The 14608-nt window shown below is 35.4% G+C and overlaps 1 protein-coding gene and 1 non-coding gene across 12 annotated transcripts in view; both read left to right on the top strand.

Moving 5' to 3' along the window:
• RABGAP1 (RAB GTPase activating protein 1) overlaps nucleotides 1-14608 on the top strand; it is a 166767-nt gene that overhangs the window by 21988 nt on the left and 130171 nt on the right. For all 11 annotated transcript variants that reach the window (XR_011999857.1, XR_011999856.1, XM_072748652.1 and 8 more), the window contains one exon: nucleotides 959-1158. Coding sequence is in view for 9 of the 11 variants with exons in the window: in XM_072748652.1 (XP_072604753.1) it covers nucleotides 1009-1158 (150 nt within the window). In the remaining 2 variants the exon portion in view is untranslated. The remainder of the gene's footprint in view (nucleotides 1-958; nucleotides 1159-14608) is intronic.
• On the top strand, nucleotides 6811-6913 carry LOC112928039 (U6 spliceosomal RNA). The gene has a single exon (XR_003236671.1). It is a non-coding gene; the product is annotated as a U6 spliceosomal RNA (small nuclear RNA).

The raw sequence follows: 14608 nt of genomic DNA, 5'->3' as shown, positions 1-14608 counted from the left end.
AAGCCCCAAGCATAAACTAGGACTTGTTAGTTGGAGAGATTAAACAGACTCCCAGCACCTTTACCTCTTTGAGGCATAGAGCTAGAGGTACTTTTGTTTATTGGGTAAAGCTTTCCAAGTTTGTTGTATTGTTTGTTCTGTTACTGTTTTGGCAACCAAATAGGAATATTGTCATAAAGTATTCAGAACCAGGTTTTTCAATGGTAGATGAGTTTAAGTTTTATTCCAGGAGTCAATAAATATTTGAGTGGCTTTTCATAAGTGATGTATTTTTTACTTCTTGCTGGGAATGTTTGGTATGAAATTTACTGGTAATGTTCATGTTGAGTTGAACTCTAAGAAACCATGGGATGGGAAAATTGAGTTTTTAATGGCTTTCTGATTTCTTGCTATGTAAGGTATTTCCCAGCTCTAGAAATTCTGCTTGCTCTGCCTTGAATTTATTTTTTTTAATTTTTTAAAATTAAAAAAAAATTTAAATTTATTTCTTTTGAATGTGAATATGAAATTTTAATTTCATTAAAACATCTTGTTAATATTTTAAATTTAAGTATCAGTAATATTAGAAAAACCTTATTGTTTTATATGCTTCCAACTTCATTTATGTGTATAGCTTTACAAATTAAAGGGTAGAAAACAGAAGTTTAGTATTTCCTAGTTTTTGGAGTCCAAGAATAGAGTTGTAACATATGCCAAACAAATCACTGTAGGTAGGCAGTTATTCTCAAGGGAATATGTTTTGTTTTATTTTTTAAATCTGAAATGTCTTGGCCCTGAAAGGTGTCAAATTCCTTTATTATCTGGAATAAAAAGCCTAAATTGTGAGTAGTGAAAGTCTTAGGAAAATATTTTGAAAGTATTTTTAAAAGTTTTTCATATGTATTTTGTAAGAATTAGAGCATAACTAAATATCTGGCAGATATTCTATATGAGTATCTTTATGTTTTTTGTTTTTCAGGCATTTTAAAAATATTTAATCATTCATGAGTTGAGCTTCATTCTTGAGTCATGGATGACAAGGCTTCTGTTGGAAAAATCAGTGTCTCCTCAGACTCAGTATCTACTCTTAATAGTGAAGATTTTGTCTTGGTTTCCAGGCAAGGAGATGAGACACCATCTACAAATAATGGAAGTGATGACGAGAAAACAGGACTCAAGGTAAAACTCCATAACCTAAGATTCTTTTACTTAGCCTTGTTAAGGTCATTGCAAAACTTGGCCAATAATAGAAAGGGAAACTGAAAAAAATGGAAATAATATCCTAACTTTTTTAATGCTAAAGACTTTTTTACAATCAGTAATTGTGACAAATTAATATCTGGTTAAGGATTTTCAATTTGATTAGCTTCTGAATTTTCTAATACCCAAGTTGTCAAAACCAGTGGTCATAGTATAATATAAATATCTATCATTTTAGTATTGTTATTATTTTCCCATTAAATTAGCGGTGATTCTTTCTTTCCTTCTTTTTTTTTTTTTGTGGTGATTATTTCTTTTGGTCGGGTATATGTAGTGTAAAGGCAAGGGCAGATCAGCAGTGCTATTTATAAAAATAAGTTTTAGGATTATTGAAACTGAATATTAAATACTTGGATATTGACCACTTCTGTTTGTTTATATTTTCTAAGCCAAATAAACAACTGTAATTTTTTCTCCATACTCTGTTAATCATTTTGTTTATGGATGTAAATAAAAACATTATCTGTTAATGCCATTTAAAATGTAAACAGCTTTAAAAATATTTGATTCTTCTTTATATTTATTCATTCAGCGAATATTTATTAAGTATTGACTGTGTGCCAAGTACTAAATACTGAGGATACAGTGGTGAATAAGATCACAAAGCCCCCTGCCCTTTAGAGTTGTTATTCTAATGGGAGAAACAGACTTAAAGTACATAAGAAGATGAGTAAGTAAATTTAGGTGCTGTGAAGAAAATCAAAGTGGGATACATGGATAAAGAATGAAGGGCAGGTACTACTTTAGAGAAAGTCTTGAAGTGACATTTGAGCAGAGACCTGAATGAAATGGGAAAGAAGGCCATGGAGAAATATAGGAAAAGAGTTTTTTAAAGGGAACAGAAGATAGACCCCGAGGAGGACCACCTTTGTTAGGACAGAGATTAGAGCAGAGTGAATAAAGTAAATAAAAAGTGGTGGAGAATGATATCTAGTGATTGGCACAGGCTGGATCATGTAGAACTTTGTAGGGCTTAGGAGAAATTTGGACTTTGTTATAAATTGGAGGGAATTTTTGGAGAATTTTCAATAGGGACATGATCTGATTTACATTTTAAAAAGCTCATTGAGAGATTTCCAGCATGGTAGTAAGGAGCTTTGTGAACCTACTCCTTAGCAAAATTGGACAATTAAAAAAAACAACAACCATTGACAGTCTTTGGAAATGTTCTAAAGATTATACAGCAAGTGAGGAAACATTTATTCAATGAAATTTACTAAAATTTAGTAAAGAATCTGTTGTATTTGAACCAAGACCCTTTGGTTTCCTCACCTATCCCAGCTGAGCTAGATGTAACTCCGTGTTAGTGCAAGAAGATGGGATTTCTCTTTCCCCCAGCTCCTAGTTGGAGGGCTATATTCCAGGGACTAATAGGGCAATTGCATTTCTCATCCTGCCTCCAGCTATATTTTGCTAACCCAGTATGACTTAGATGGAGGCTCCCTTTTCTTGTGTAGCCTTTGTTCTTGGGTTAGAGGCTCTCCTTTGGACACAGTGCTCTGAGAATATGGAGTCCATTTGCCTCAGCCTCTAAAGTAGTGGTTTCATACCATTACAGACAAACAAAGAAGGCCTGAAACTACTATATCACCTCCTACAACCACCAAGTACTCAGTTTTCTCTTTTCTTTTTTTTTTTTTTTAAGATTTTATTTATTCATGAGAGAGAGAGAGAGAGGCAGAGACACAGGCAGAGGGAGAAGCAGGCTCTACGCAGGGAGCCCGATGGGGACTCGATCCCAGGACTCCAGGATCACGCCCTGGGCCAAAGGCAGGCGCCAAACTGCTGAGCCATCCAGGGATCTCCAAGTACTCAGTTTCTAAAGATGAGATGTCACTCAAAGGAAACCATGTTATGCCCACCTCCCAACTTCACAGCTATGGCACAGAGATTTTCCCTTTGGTGAGAAGGGGCTCCTAAAATAGCTCCTATTCTCTTCCCAGAGAAATGGAATTTATTTACAACAGAGTGTAGAGAAGTTCAAGCCTAAGGTTACTCTCAAAAATAGTAGAGCTTGTGGTGAAACGTAATTAAGAGGACATTGGTAGATTGATTAGACATATAAACTTAAGTATAGGCTTACTAGGAGGAGACTGACTCTTGGTGTCAGAACAAATCTCAAACATGGACCTCTGAAACTCTCAAAGTAATATCAATTTGGTTAGTTTATTCTGTGGAGTAGTTTATACCCAAGTGCACTGTTGAAAACTGTAGAGCTATTGGCCATAATTAGTGGAGTTTAAGAACTAGCTGTGGTCAGAGAAAGAGACCAGCCACTTTGCCAAAATTGCTCTCATCTCAGGATGACTGTAGGCTAGGCAGGTTGGATGCTTAACACTATGGGAATTAGGGGAATAGACTTTACAAAAGTAAACTATCTAACTACTAAATAATCAAGCAAGCATAAAAAATGACAAGTCCCAGACCAGTACTGTGAATTGGTACAATATATTTTCTAAAATGTATATTTTTAATATATCTATTATATATATAAAATAGTTTCCCCTACTGATCATCCCAGCTGGCCTATGGGTACCTCTAAGCTTTGTGTAGCTCACCCAGACACACCCACACCCAGTGACTGGCTTCCTGTGCATACCCCTGCAGGCAAGAATGGTCAGAATGAGCCTTTACCGATGGCTAGTGAGCACGCATAAATAAAAACTGGATTCTGTCAGATTGGGAAACCACATGCTGGAGCAGTCATCACTGCTTTAGGGAAAGCAAATGCAATGGAAATCATCAACAGCAGACTAGATCAAACAGAAGGAATTATTATGAAGTATAGAAGACAGGTTATTTAACATTACCTAGTCTGGAAACAAAAAAAATGGAAAAGAGTGAAGAAAACCTACATAAACTATGGTATACTATAAAAATAATGTATGCATTTATTGGTGTCCCAGAGGAAGAAGAGTGGGGGAAATGGGTAAAAAGGTTATTTAGAGAACTAATGAATGAGGATTTCCCAAATTTGGAGAGAGATATGGACATCCCAGTATATAAAGCTTGTAGGTTTCCCTAAGATTTCAATCCAAAGCAGTTCTTTCTAGGACATTATAATAAAAGTGTCTAAAATAAAAGACAGTTTTCAAGGCAGCAAGAGAAAAAAAAAAGTCACACATTACAAGGGAATCACCATAAGTCTATTAGCAGATTTCTCAGCTGAAACCTTGTAGGCCAGAAGAGAGTGGGATGATATTTTCAAAGTGCTGAAAGAAAAAAAAACAAACAATACTTTATTCAGCAAAATTGTCCTTCAGAAATGAAGGAGAAAGATATTCCCAAATCAAACTAAGGGAGTTAATCATCACTAAACCTTACTAAAATTGCTGAGAGATGTTCTTCAATCTGAAATGAAAGAATACAAACTAGTGAAATGAAAAACATGAAGATGTAAAACACACTGAAGAAGGTAAGTATATAGTCAAAAATCATAATACTCTAATACTGTAATATGGTGTATTGATTAATCCTAGTATAAAGGTTAAAACACAAAGGTATTTATAACTTTAATTAATATACAATATAAAAAATTAAATTTTTACATCAAAACCCTAAAATGTTGGAGGTGAGGGTGGTGTGTTTGTATATGATTAAAGTTGTTACAAACGTAAAATACACTATTCTATTGGTAAGATATTTTATGTAAGCCTCGTGGTAAACACAAAGCAAAACCTACAATAGATAACATGAAAGATACAAACAAGGGAATCAAAGTATACCATTTTGGAAAATTTCATTTCATGAAGAAAGATAGCAAGAAGGGAGCAAGGGAACTATAAAATGAGAAAACAATAACGTAGCATTGTAAGTTCTTACCTATCAGTAATTACTTTAAATGCAAATGAATTGCATTCTCCAAATAACATAGTCTGAATGGATAAAAAAAATATGACTGCCACTATATTCAGCCTTAAGGACACATATAGACTCAATGTGAAGAGATGGAAAAGCTATCCCATCAAACAGAAACCAAAAGTGAGCAGGGGTAGCTAAATTTGTACTAGACAAAATAGACTTTTAGTTAAAAATAGTAAGAAGAGACAAAGGGTGTAATCTAATGAAAAATGGGTCAGTTCATCAAGAAGATATAAATTGTAATTACAATTGTAAATACATATGTATTGAGCATCAGAGTACCTGAATATATTAAGCAAAAGAAACCAATCTGAAGGGAGAAATAGACAATACAATAATGATAGGGAATTTTAGTATTCCATTTTAAACAATGGCTAGATCATTCAGACATAAAATTATTAAGGAAACATTTGACTTGAACTAAACCTTACCAAATGGACTTAACAAGCATGTGTAGAACATTCTATACAATAGAAACATAATACTTATTCTTCTCAAGCACACACAGAACATTCTCCAGGATGGATCATATATTAGGTTACAAAACAAATCTTAGCAAATTAAAGATGGAAATTATGCCAAATGTCTTTTTTCTAACCATAGTGGTATGAAATTAGAAATTCATAACAGGAAGAAAATTTGAAAATCACAGATATTTGGAAATTAAACAACATACCCCTGAACAACCAATGGATCAAAGTAGAAAACAAAAGGAAAATAAATATTTTGAAACAACCAAAAACAATGTATTTCACGTTCCACAATACATATGTGGACTGTAAGCCAAACTAAGAGTAAAATGGTGGCTACCAGAGGCAGGAGGTGACGGTGGGAGAGATGAGGAGATGTCAGTCAAAGAATACAAATTTCCAATTATGCAAGTATTAGGTTTTGGGGATCTAATGTACAGCATTGGGACTATGGTTAACAATACTACATTATATAATTAATAGAAAGTTCCTAAGAGAGTATATCTTAAATGTTCTCACCACAAACACACAGAAATGGTAATCATGTGAGTTTGATAGATGTATTAACCTTATTGTGGTCGTCATTTCACAATATATACACATATCAAATCACGTTGTATGCCTTAAACTTACACCGTGTTTTACTAAGTCTCAATAAAGTTGGGAAAATATGTAAAAAATGAAAGATCCCTCTACAGATTTTTCATAACAAATAAAATGTGTTTTAAAAATGAACTTTTACCACAATCATGAAGAAATAGCAATATAATTAAGCTGAGTGGAAGAAGACAGATGCCCCCCCACCCCAAGCTCATACTGCGTATTGTTTATATATAATTCTAGAAGATACAAAACCTATAGTCACAGCAGTTCACTGGTTACCTTGGGGTATGATGATGGAATGGGAAGAAGACTAGGAATACAAAAGCACGAGTTGTTTTGGGCATTATGGATATGTCCACTGCCTTGATTATAGTGCATACATATGTCAAAATTCACCAAAGGGCACATTTAAATGATGTGCATTTGAATGTACATGCGGGGATCCCTGGGTGGCGCAGCGGTTTGGCACCTGCATTTGGCCCAGGGCGCGATCCTGGAGACCCGGGATCGAATCCCACATCGAGCTCCCGGTGCATGGAGCCTGCTTCTCCCTCTGCCTATGTCTCTGCCCCCCCCCCCCCCCCGTGACTATCATAAATAAATAAAAATTAAAAAAAATTAAAACGAATGTACATGCGTTTGCTTTGGCGGTACAAATGTTATAATTGGAATGATACAGAGATTAGCATGGCTCTTGTGCAAGGATGACATATAATGTACATCATAAGTATACCATAACAAATACGTTTTTGTAGAAGTATTTTTATTTTAATTTTCTTATTAAGTAGGCTCCACACCTAATGTGGGGCTTGAATTCACCACCTTAAGATCAAGAGTCACATGCTCTACTGACTGAGCCAGCCAGATACTCCTAAAAGAAGGAATTAATAAACTTGAAGATCAGTAAAACTATCCAAAGAACAGAAAGAAAAAGCAATGAACAAAGCCTCGAGAAAGATGTGATTATATTAAGTGTGATAACATACTTATGTATTTCAGAAGGGGAGGAAAGAAGTGAGCAGAAAAAAATATTTGAAGAAATAATGTCTGAAAATCCCACATTTATTGAAAAACAATACACATCTAAGAAGCTCACCACACTCCAAGATAAACTCAGATCCACAAAAAGGCATATTTTAGTAAAATGTTGAAAACCAAAGACAAAGGGTAAATCTTGAAAGTAACAAAAACAAAAGGTTTCATTTCCTACAGGGGGACCTCAGTAAGATTTATAGCTAACTTCTCAGCAGGAAGAGTGGAAGCCAGAAGCCAGTGAAATAACATATTCAAAGTGCTCAAAGAAAAAACTGTCAGTCAAGAATCCTAGCAAAACTATTAGTTGACATTGAAGATGAAATAAAGACATTTTGAGACGTTCTGAGGTTCTGATAGCAGAATTTACTGCTATCAGAAATAATGTCTGAAAGTTCTGCTATCAGAACCACCTTACAAGAAATAATAAAAGTTCTTCCGGCCAAAAGCAAGTGACCCCAAACAATAGTATTAATCCATAGCACCAGTAAGGGCAATTGTGTAATAATAAAGGCAGTATGAATACATTTTTCTTTTTTGTATTATATATACACTATGTATTGATTGTATCTTTAATATATAGAAATATGTTCTATTTGCTAATCATAGAAAAATGAGGCAGGAGCAGAGCTGTATTACAGCTTAGTAAATGATTTAATATGGTAATTCAAAACTACATGAGCAAATGAGAACCAGAATTAATAAATTAATATAACAAAAGCTATAAATATGTGTTTGTTCTCCTACTAATCATTTTTAAAAGACATAGAATCATGTAAAGTAACAATTATAAAAACGTTAATTTGTAATATTTATAGATACAATATAATACGGGGGAATACTGCTATATTGGAATAATTTTTGTATCTTACTAGGATTAAGTTAGTATAAAACTGATTCTAATAAATATGCATGGCAAGTTCTACAGCAACTACTAAGGTGTATGTATTTGTGTGTGTATCATTAAAGAAATGTCAATGCTGTATTAGAAAATAGTCACTAAAAAAAGCAGTAAAGGAATGAATAAAGGATGATGAAAAGACGAATGGAAAATACATAAAATAAGTGCATAAAAATAAAAAGCAAAATGACATCCCTAAATTGAACTATATCAATAATAAAATGAATCGATTAAGCAGCATAATAAAAAGAAAACTGTCAGTTGATTAAAAAATATATATGATCCAGCAGTATGCTTGCTCTCAGCAGGAGACACACATTAAGTTTAGATACAAACATTTAAAATAAAAAGATGGGAAAGGAGGGGCACCTGGGTGGCTCAGTGGTTGAGCATTTGCCTTGGCTCAGGTCCTGATCCTGTGGTCCTGGGATCAAGTTCCATCAGGCTCTGTAGGGGGCCTGCTTCTCCCTCTGCCTGTGTCTCTGCCTCTCTCTGTCTCATGAATAAGTGGATAAAATCTTAAAAAAAAAAAAATTTAAAAAAGGATGTATCATGCAGACAATATGGGATGCAACTTAAATGTATATAGGAAATATTCCACCATGATATAGGAAAGAAGGAAGATCTCAATAACCTAATCTTTCACTTTAAGACATTAGAAAAAGAAGGGAAAACTAAATGTAAAATAAGCCAAAGTAAGGGGAAAAAAAAAAGATTAGAGCAGAAATCCGTGAAACCAAATAGAAAAATATTAGGGAAAAATCAATAAAACAAGAACCCGGTTCTTTGAAAAGATCAACAAAATTGGCACTACTTTAGATAGACCAAGAAAAGAGAATGATTACTAGAATTAGAATTGAAAGAAGGGGCAATACTGGTGAACTTAACAGTAAATTAAAAAGGATTATGAAGAGCTATTATGAGGAGTAATGTGCCCAAAAATTAGCTCATTGAAATGAATACATTTTCAGAAAAATACTAATGAAATTTAATGTGAATAGACCCATAACAAGAGATTGAATTAGTAATAAAAAAAAAAAAATACAGGGACACCTGGGTAGCTCAGTATCTGCCTTTGGCTAAGGTTGTGATCCCGGGTTCCTGGGATTGAGTCCCCCCCATCATGCTCACTTCAAGAAACCTGCTTCTCCCTCTGCCATTCTCTGTGTGTGTCTCATGAATAAATCTTTTTTTTTTTTTTTAAGTACCCGTAAAGAAAGCTCAGGTCTAGATGGCTTTGTTCCTGAATTCTACCAGATACTTACATCAGAATACCAGTTGCTTGCAAATTCTCCAAAAAAATAGAAAAGGAGAGAATACTTCCTTAATTTAAGGGTAATAAGCTGCCAGTGCCAAAATTAGACATCACAAATTTGCATGTGGACATGAAAATCTTCAACAAAATAACATAATTCAGCAGATTACATACCACGACCAAGTGGGATTTATCCCAAGAACATAAGTTTGGTTTAACAGGGATCCCTGGGTGGCGCAGCGGTTTGGCGCCTGCCTTTGGCCCAGGGCGCGATCCTGGAGACCCGGGATCGAATCCCCCGTCGGGCTCCCGGTGCATGGAGCCTGCCTCTCCCTCTGCCTATGTCTCTGCCTCTCTCTCTCTGTGACTATCATAAATTAAAAAAATAAAAAATAAATTAAGTTTGGTTTAACAATTGAAAATCTATGAATGTAATAATATATCAGTGGAACTGAAAACAAAACCACCTGACCGTTTTCAGTAGGCACAAGAAAAATGATGAAACTCAGTACCTTTTTTTGAAAATGTAGAAAACAAATCAACTATGAATGGAATTCCTCAACCTGATTAACAGCATCTATGATATAAAACAGCTAAAAAATCATTCTTGCTGGTGAAAAGGGTAGATTCTTTCCCCCTAAGTTCAGACTCAAGACCTGGATGTCTGCACTTAACAGCCTCTGTTCAACATTGTTACAACCATGGCAGTTAGCCATGCAAAAATATAAAAGTTACCAGATTTACCAGATTGGAAAGAAGGAAGTAAAAATACTATGTTTGCAGTTGACATGATCTTCTTATAGGGAAAACTCTAAGAAATGTTTTAAAAAAATTAAAGCTAATAAATTCAGCAGTATTGCAGGTTACAAGATCAAGCTACCAAAAATCAATTTTGTTTCTATACACTCACAACAATCTTCAAATAACAAAAAATAATTTATGATAGCATGGAAAAAATGAAATAGGGGTACCTGGGTGGCTCAGTTGGCTAGGTGTCCAACTCTTGATCTCAGCTCCTGTTTTGATCTCTGGGTCATGGATTCAAGCCCTGCGTTGGGCTCCATACTGAGCATGGGGCCTACTTAAAAACAAAGAAGAAATGAAATAGTGTTTAAAACAAAAGTGCAAATTTTATACTATGAAGTCTGCAAAATGTTGAACGAGATCTAAATAGGTGGAAAGTCATCCAATGTTCATACATCAGAAGACATTGCTAAAATTGCATTACTCCTCAAACTGATCTACACATTTAGTGCAGTCTTCATCAGAATCCTAAGTAACATATTTGTAGATGTTTGCATGCATGTCAATTATAAGATTCATTTTCGATGCAAGAGACCCTGAATAGGCTAAAATAATCTTGAAAATGAAGAAGAGAGTTGGAAGACCAAACTTTGTAATTTCAAAACTTACTGTAAAGCAGTGGTAATCAAGATTGTGGTATTGACATAAAGATAGGCATAAAGATCACTGGAACACATTTGAGAGTTGAGAATTAGAACCATGTTTCTATGGTCAGTTGATTTAGACAAGTTTACTAATCCCATTCAATTGGGAATGTGTTTTTATTGTTTTTTTCAACAAACTGTGCTGGGACAACTGAATAGCCACATTCGAAAGAATGAAGGTGTATACCCTTACCTCACACAATATACAAAAATTAGCTTAGAATGAATTAGAAACTTCATTGTAAGAGCTGGAAGTGTAAAGCTCTTAGAAGTAGCAGGGATAAATTTTCATGACTTCCGATTTGGCAGTGAATTCTTTGACATCACACCAGAAGTATAAGTGACAAAGGAAAAAAGACAACCCACAGAATAAAAGCTAAACAGCCTAAATGTTTATCAACTACTAAATGGATAAATGTAGTATACAATGGGATATTATTTGGTCATAAAAAGGAATGAAGTACTGATACATGCCACAACATAGATGAACCTTGAAGACATGTTTAACAAGGAAGTCACAAAAGTCCACAAATTATATGGTTCCATTAATATGAAACATCTAGAATAGTCAAATCTTTAGAGCCAGAGGATTGATGAGTTGTTGCTTTAGGTCTGAAGTTACTAGGGAGAAAGGAGAGTTGATAACTAACAGGATATGGTAGTGTTTGGGGTTGTTTTTTGTTTTTGTTTTTGGTTTTTTTTGGTTTTTTTGAGGTAATGAAAATATTTTAAGTTGACTTTGGTGTTAGTTGCATGTATCAGTGAATATACCCAATCATAGAGTGTACACTTTGCGTGAGTTGTGTATGAATTATTTCTGGCCTACTTCATGGAGAATGGACAATAAAGAGACCAGATAGATAGTAAGAAGAGCAGATAGAAGGCTGTTTTAGTCATTAAAGGGAGAGAATATTGGCTTAGACTAGAAGGCGAATGTGCTCTGATTCAGGATAGATTTTCAAGGTTAGGTAGGTGGTAGTGCCATTTACTAAAATGTGTTAGAGGGATTAGAAGTTGAACATACTAAATTTGAGATGACTATTACATGTCCATTTCTTGATGTCAAGTAGTTGATTGTGTGAGATTGATCCTCCAGAGCGACTGGCTGGCATCAACAGTGTAGATGGTTTTTAAAGCTATGAGATTAGATGAGATCACCCACAGAGTGAGCATAGAAACTGAAGAGTTGAGTGAAGAGCTGATTCTTGGAGTACTTCAACATTGAGAAATGGAGATGAAGAGAAACCAGCAGAGAAGACTGAGAAGATATAACTAGTGACATACAAAGAAAACTAGGAGATTGGAATGCCTTGGATGAGAGATGAAGAAAGTGTTTCAAGAGAGTGGGAATAACCAGGTGTGTTAGATTTTGTTGAGAGTGCTTTTTGCTTTAGATGGTGACTGAAAAATGATAGAATAGAGGCCTGGGTGATTCTTAAGAAGCATGGTTTGGTGGTTTGTTTTGTTTTTTGTTTTCAAGAGATAGGAGATTTAGCATTCATGTGGGTTGGGTAGTAAATGGTAGGTGAGGAAAAGTGATAGTGTAACAATTAAAGTTTTAAGGATTTTTGCTAAAAAGGAGGAACAGACAAATGGCATGGTAGCTAAAGAGGAATAAGATTCCTGTGAGGGATTTTATGCACTGATAGGAATTACTCAGAAAAGAGGGGGCATTACTAGTACCAGAGAAGAGCAAAGTCTTTGACTAGATTAGGGAGAGGGGTTTTCTACCTACTACCACCTACTTAACAGCTCAGGCCAAAACCTAGGAATCATTATCATTTATCTCTTTCTTTGCCTCAAATCCCATATCTGATTTGCCCACCCTATCAGTATCATGGTATCTAAGGAAATCTGATTTCCAATACCCCTCTCTGTAAAACCCAAAGCCTTATCTCTTACCCAATGTAGCTTTCAAAACCCAAGACCACTGGTCCTAAAGAACAGCAAATTCCTCCAGTATAGCCCCAGTGTTGGCTTTTACATAGAGTTCTGGCTATTATAATTCCTTAGATAGCACCTTCAGGGGATGATACATCCTCACTGAAAGTATAGACTTGGAAAAAGAACTTGCTTACAGTCACAGGAAGAAGGAAATTTAGCCTCAGTCGTCTTGTCTTGGACACAGGTTTGGAGGGGAATCTTGTTGAGAATTTTTACCCATAGGCTTGCCTTCAGGTATTTAGGGTTTGAATTTATACTACCTGAATATTCCAGGGTTGGTAATACTTTTAGGGCACCTGACAGAATCAATTGCAAAACAACTCTGGAGGGACATACTTGCCACCCAGCCTGCATGGTATTCCCAGATTACCCTGACACTGAATATCAGACGATCCAAAATTTACAAAGAGCAAAGAGTAGGCAAACCCCAGCAGGATCAGATCTGCCCAAACACTGCAGCATTTGAATTATTAGCTGTAACTTTAAGATAAATGATTTAAATGATTAAAGGTTTAAAGAAAATTTGAAAATATTAGACATGAACAAAATTATCAAAAAAATTTAAAGATCAAGCAAGCTTAGTGAAAATGAGAGCTGGTGAAGTTAAAGGTGCAACTGATGTGTTAAGTAATAGATTAGAAATGGCTGAACAGAAAATCAAATAATACCTGCAAAATGAATCTACAGAAGTTACTCAGAAGATAGACTAGAATGGGATAAGAGTTAATTGAGATAATAGCTAAATATTTTCTGGAAGTAATAAGGCATAAATCCTCAGCTTCAAGGAACAGAGTGTGAGTCCCAATCAGTGAAACTGCCGAATATCACAAAGAGAAGCTCTTAAGAGGCTGAATGAATAGAGATGGTTCTTGTCTTTAAGATGCTTATAGCTTAGAGTAGGTGATAGTTGTTGAAATTCTTGTTGCAGTGGTTTGTATTGATCTTTGCTTTGTAACAAACTACCTCAGAAGTGAGTGGCTTAAAACAATTTATTATTTCTCATGATCTTATGCATTGAGTGGGTAGTTGCGCTGGTCTTGTTTTGGTTCATGTGACTTCATTGATCTGGTACATTGATTGGTGGCTAGGCTTCATTAGGATGGCTGAATCTTTTCATGTGGTCTTTCATCTTAGACTTCTTTACAGCAGCATGGTGGTCTGAGGGCAGATGTGGAAGCCATAATGCATCTTTTAGGGTTAAGGCTTAGAAATTATGTGATACCACTGCTGCCACATTTTATTGGTCAAAGCAAGTCATGGGGCCAGTCCAGAGTCATGGGTTTAGGGAAAAAGACTATACCTCTCAGAGGAGGAGCTGTAGAGATATTGTGGCTATATTTAATTTTCAACATTAGTAGTTAGATAAATGCTTATAGAAGAGATTAATAAAGGGTGCTATAGAACTGAGAGGGTGAACACCTATCTCAACTTGGGGAAGGTATCTGAGAAGCCTTCTTGGAGAAGATAATGCTCTGGTTAAGCCCTTTAAAGAAAGGGTGAGGGATCCCTGGGTGGCGCAGCGGTTTGGCGCCTGCCTTTGGCCCAGGGCACGATCCTGGAGACCTGGGATCGAATCCCACGTCGGGCTCCCGGTGCATGGAGCCTGCTTCTCCCTCTGCCTGTGTCTGTGCCTCTCTCTCTCTCTATCATAAATAAATAAATAAATTAATTAAAAAAAAGAAAGGGTGATGGTGTTATAAAAAACACAGGTATTTTTCTTCATAAAAATTTTGACAACAACAAAATCAGAGAACTTTTCATAAATTCAGAACATGTGTTTTCTCTACCTGAGTCCTCTGGTGTAGGAATCTTACACTCTTTGCTCTTAAACAAAGATACTCTATAGATACTGGTT

Source organism: Vulpes vulpes, chromosome 2 (assembly GCF_048418805.1).
Source record: "Vulpes vulpes isolate BD-2025 chromosome 2, VulVul3, whole genome shotgun sequence".
Lineage (NCBI taxonomy): Eukaryota > Metazoa > Chordata > Mammalia > Carnivora > Canidae > Vulpes > Vulpes vulpes.
Note: the sequence above shows the minus strand (reverse complement) of the source record. Positions and strands in the feature narration are given on the sequence as shown.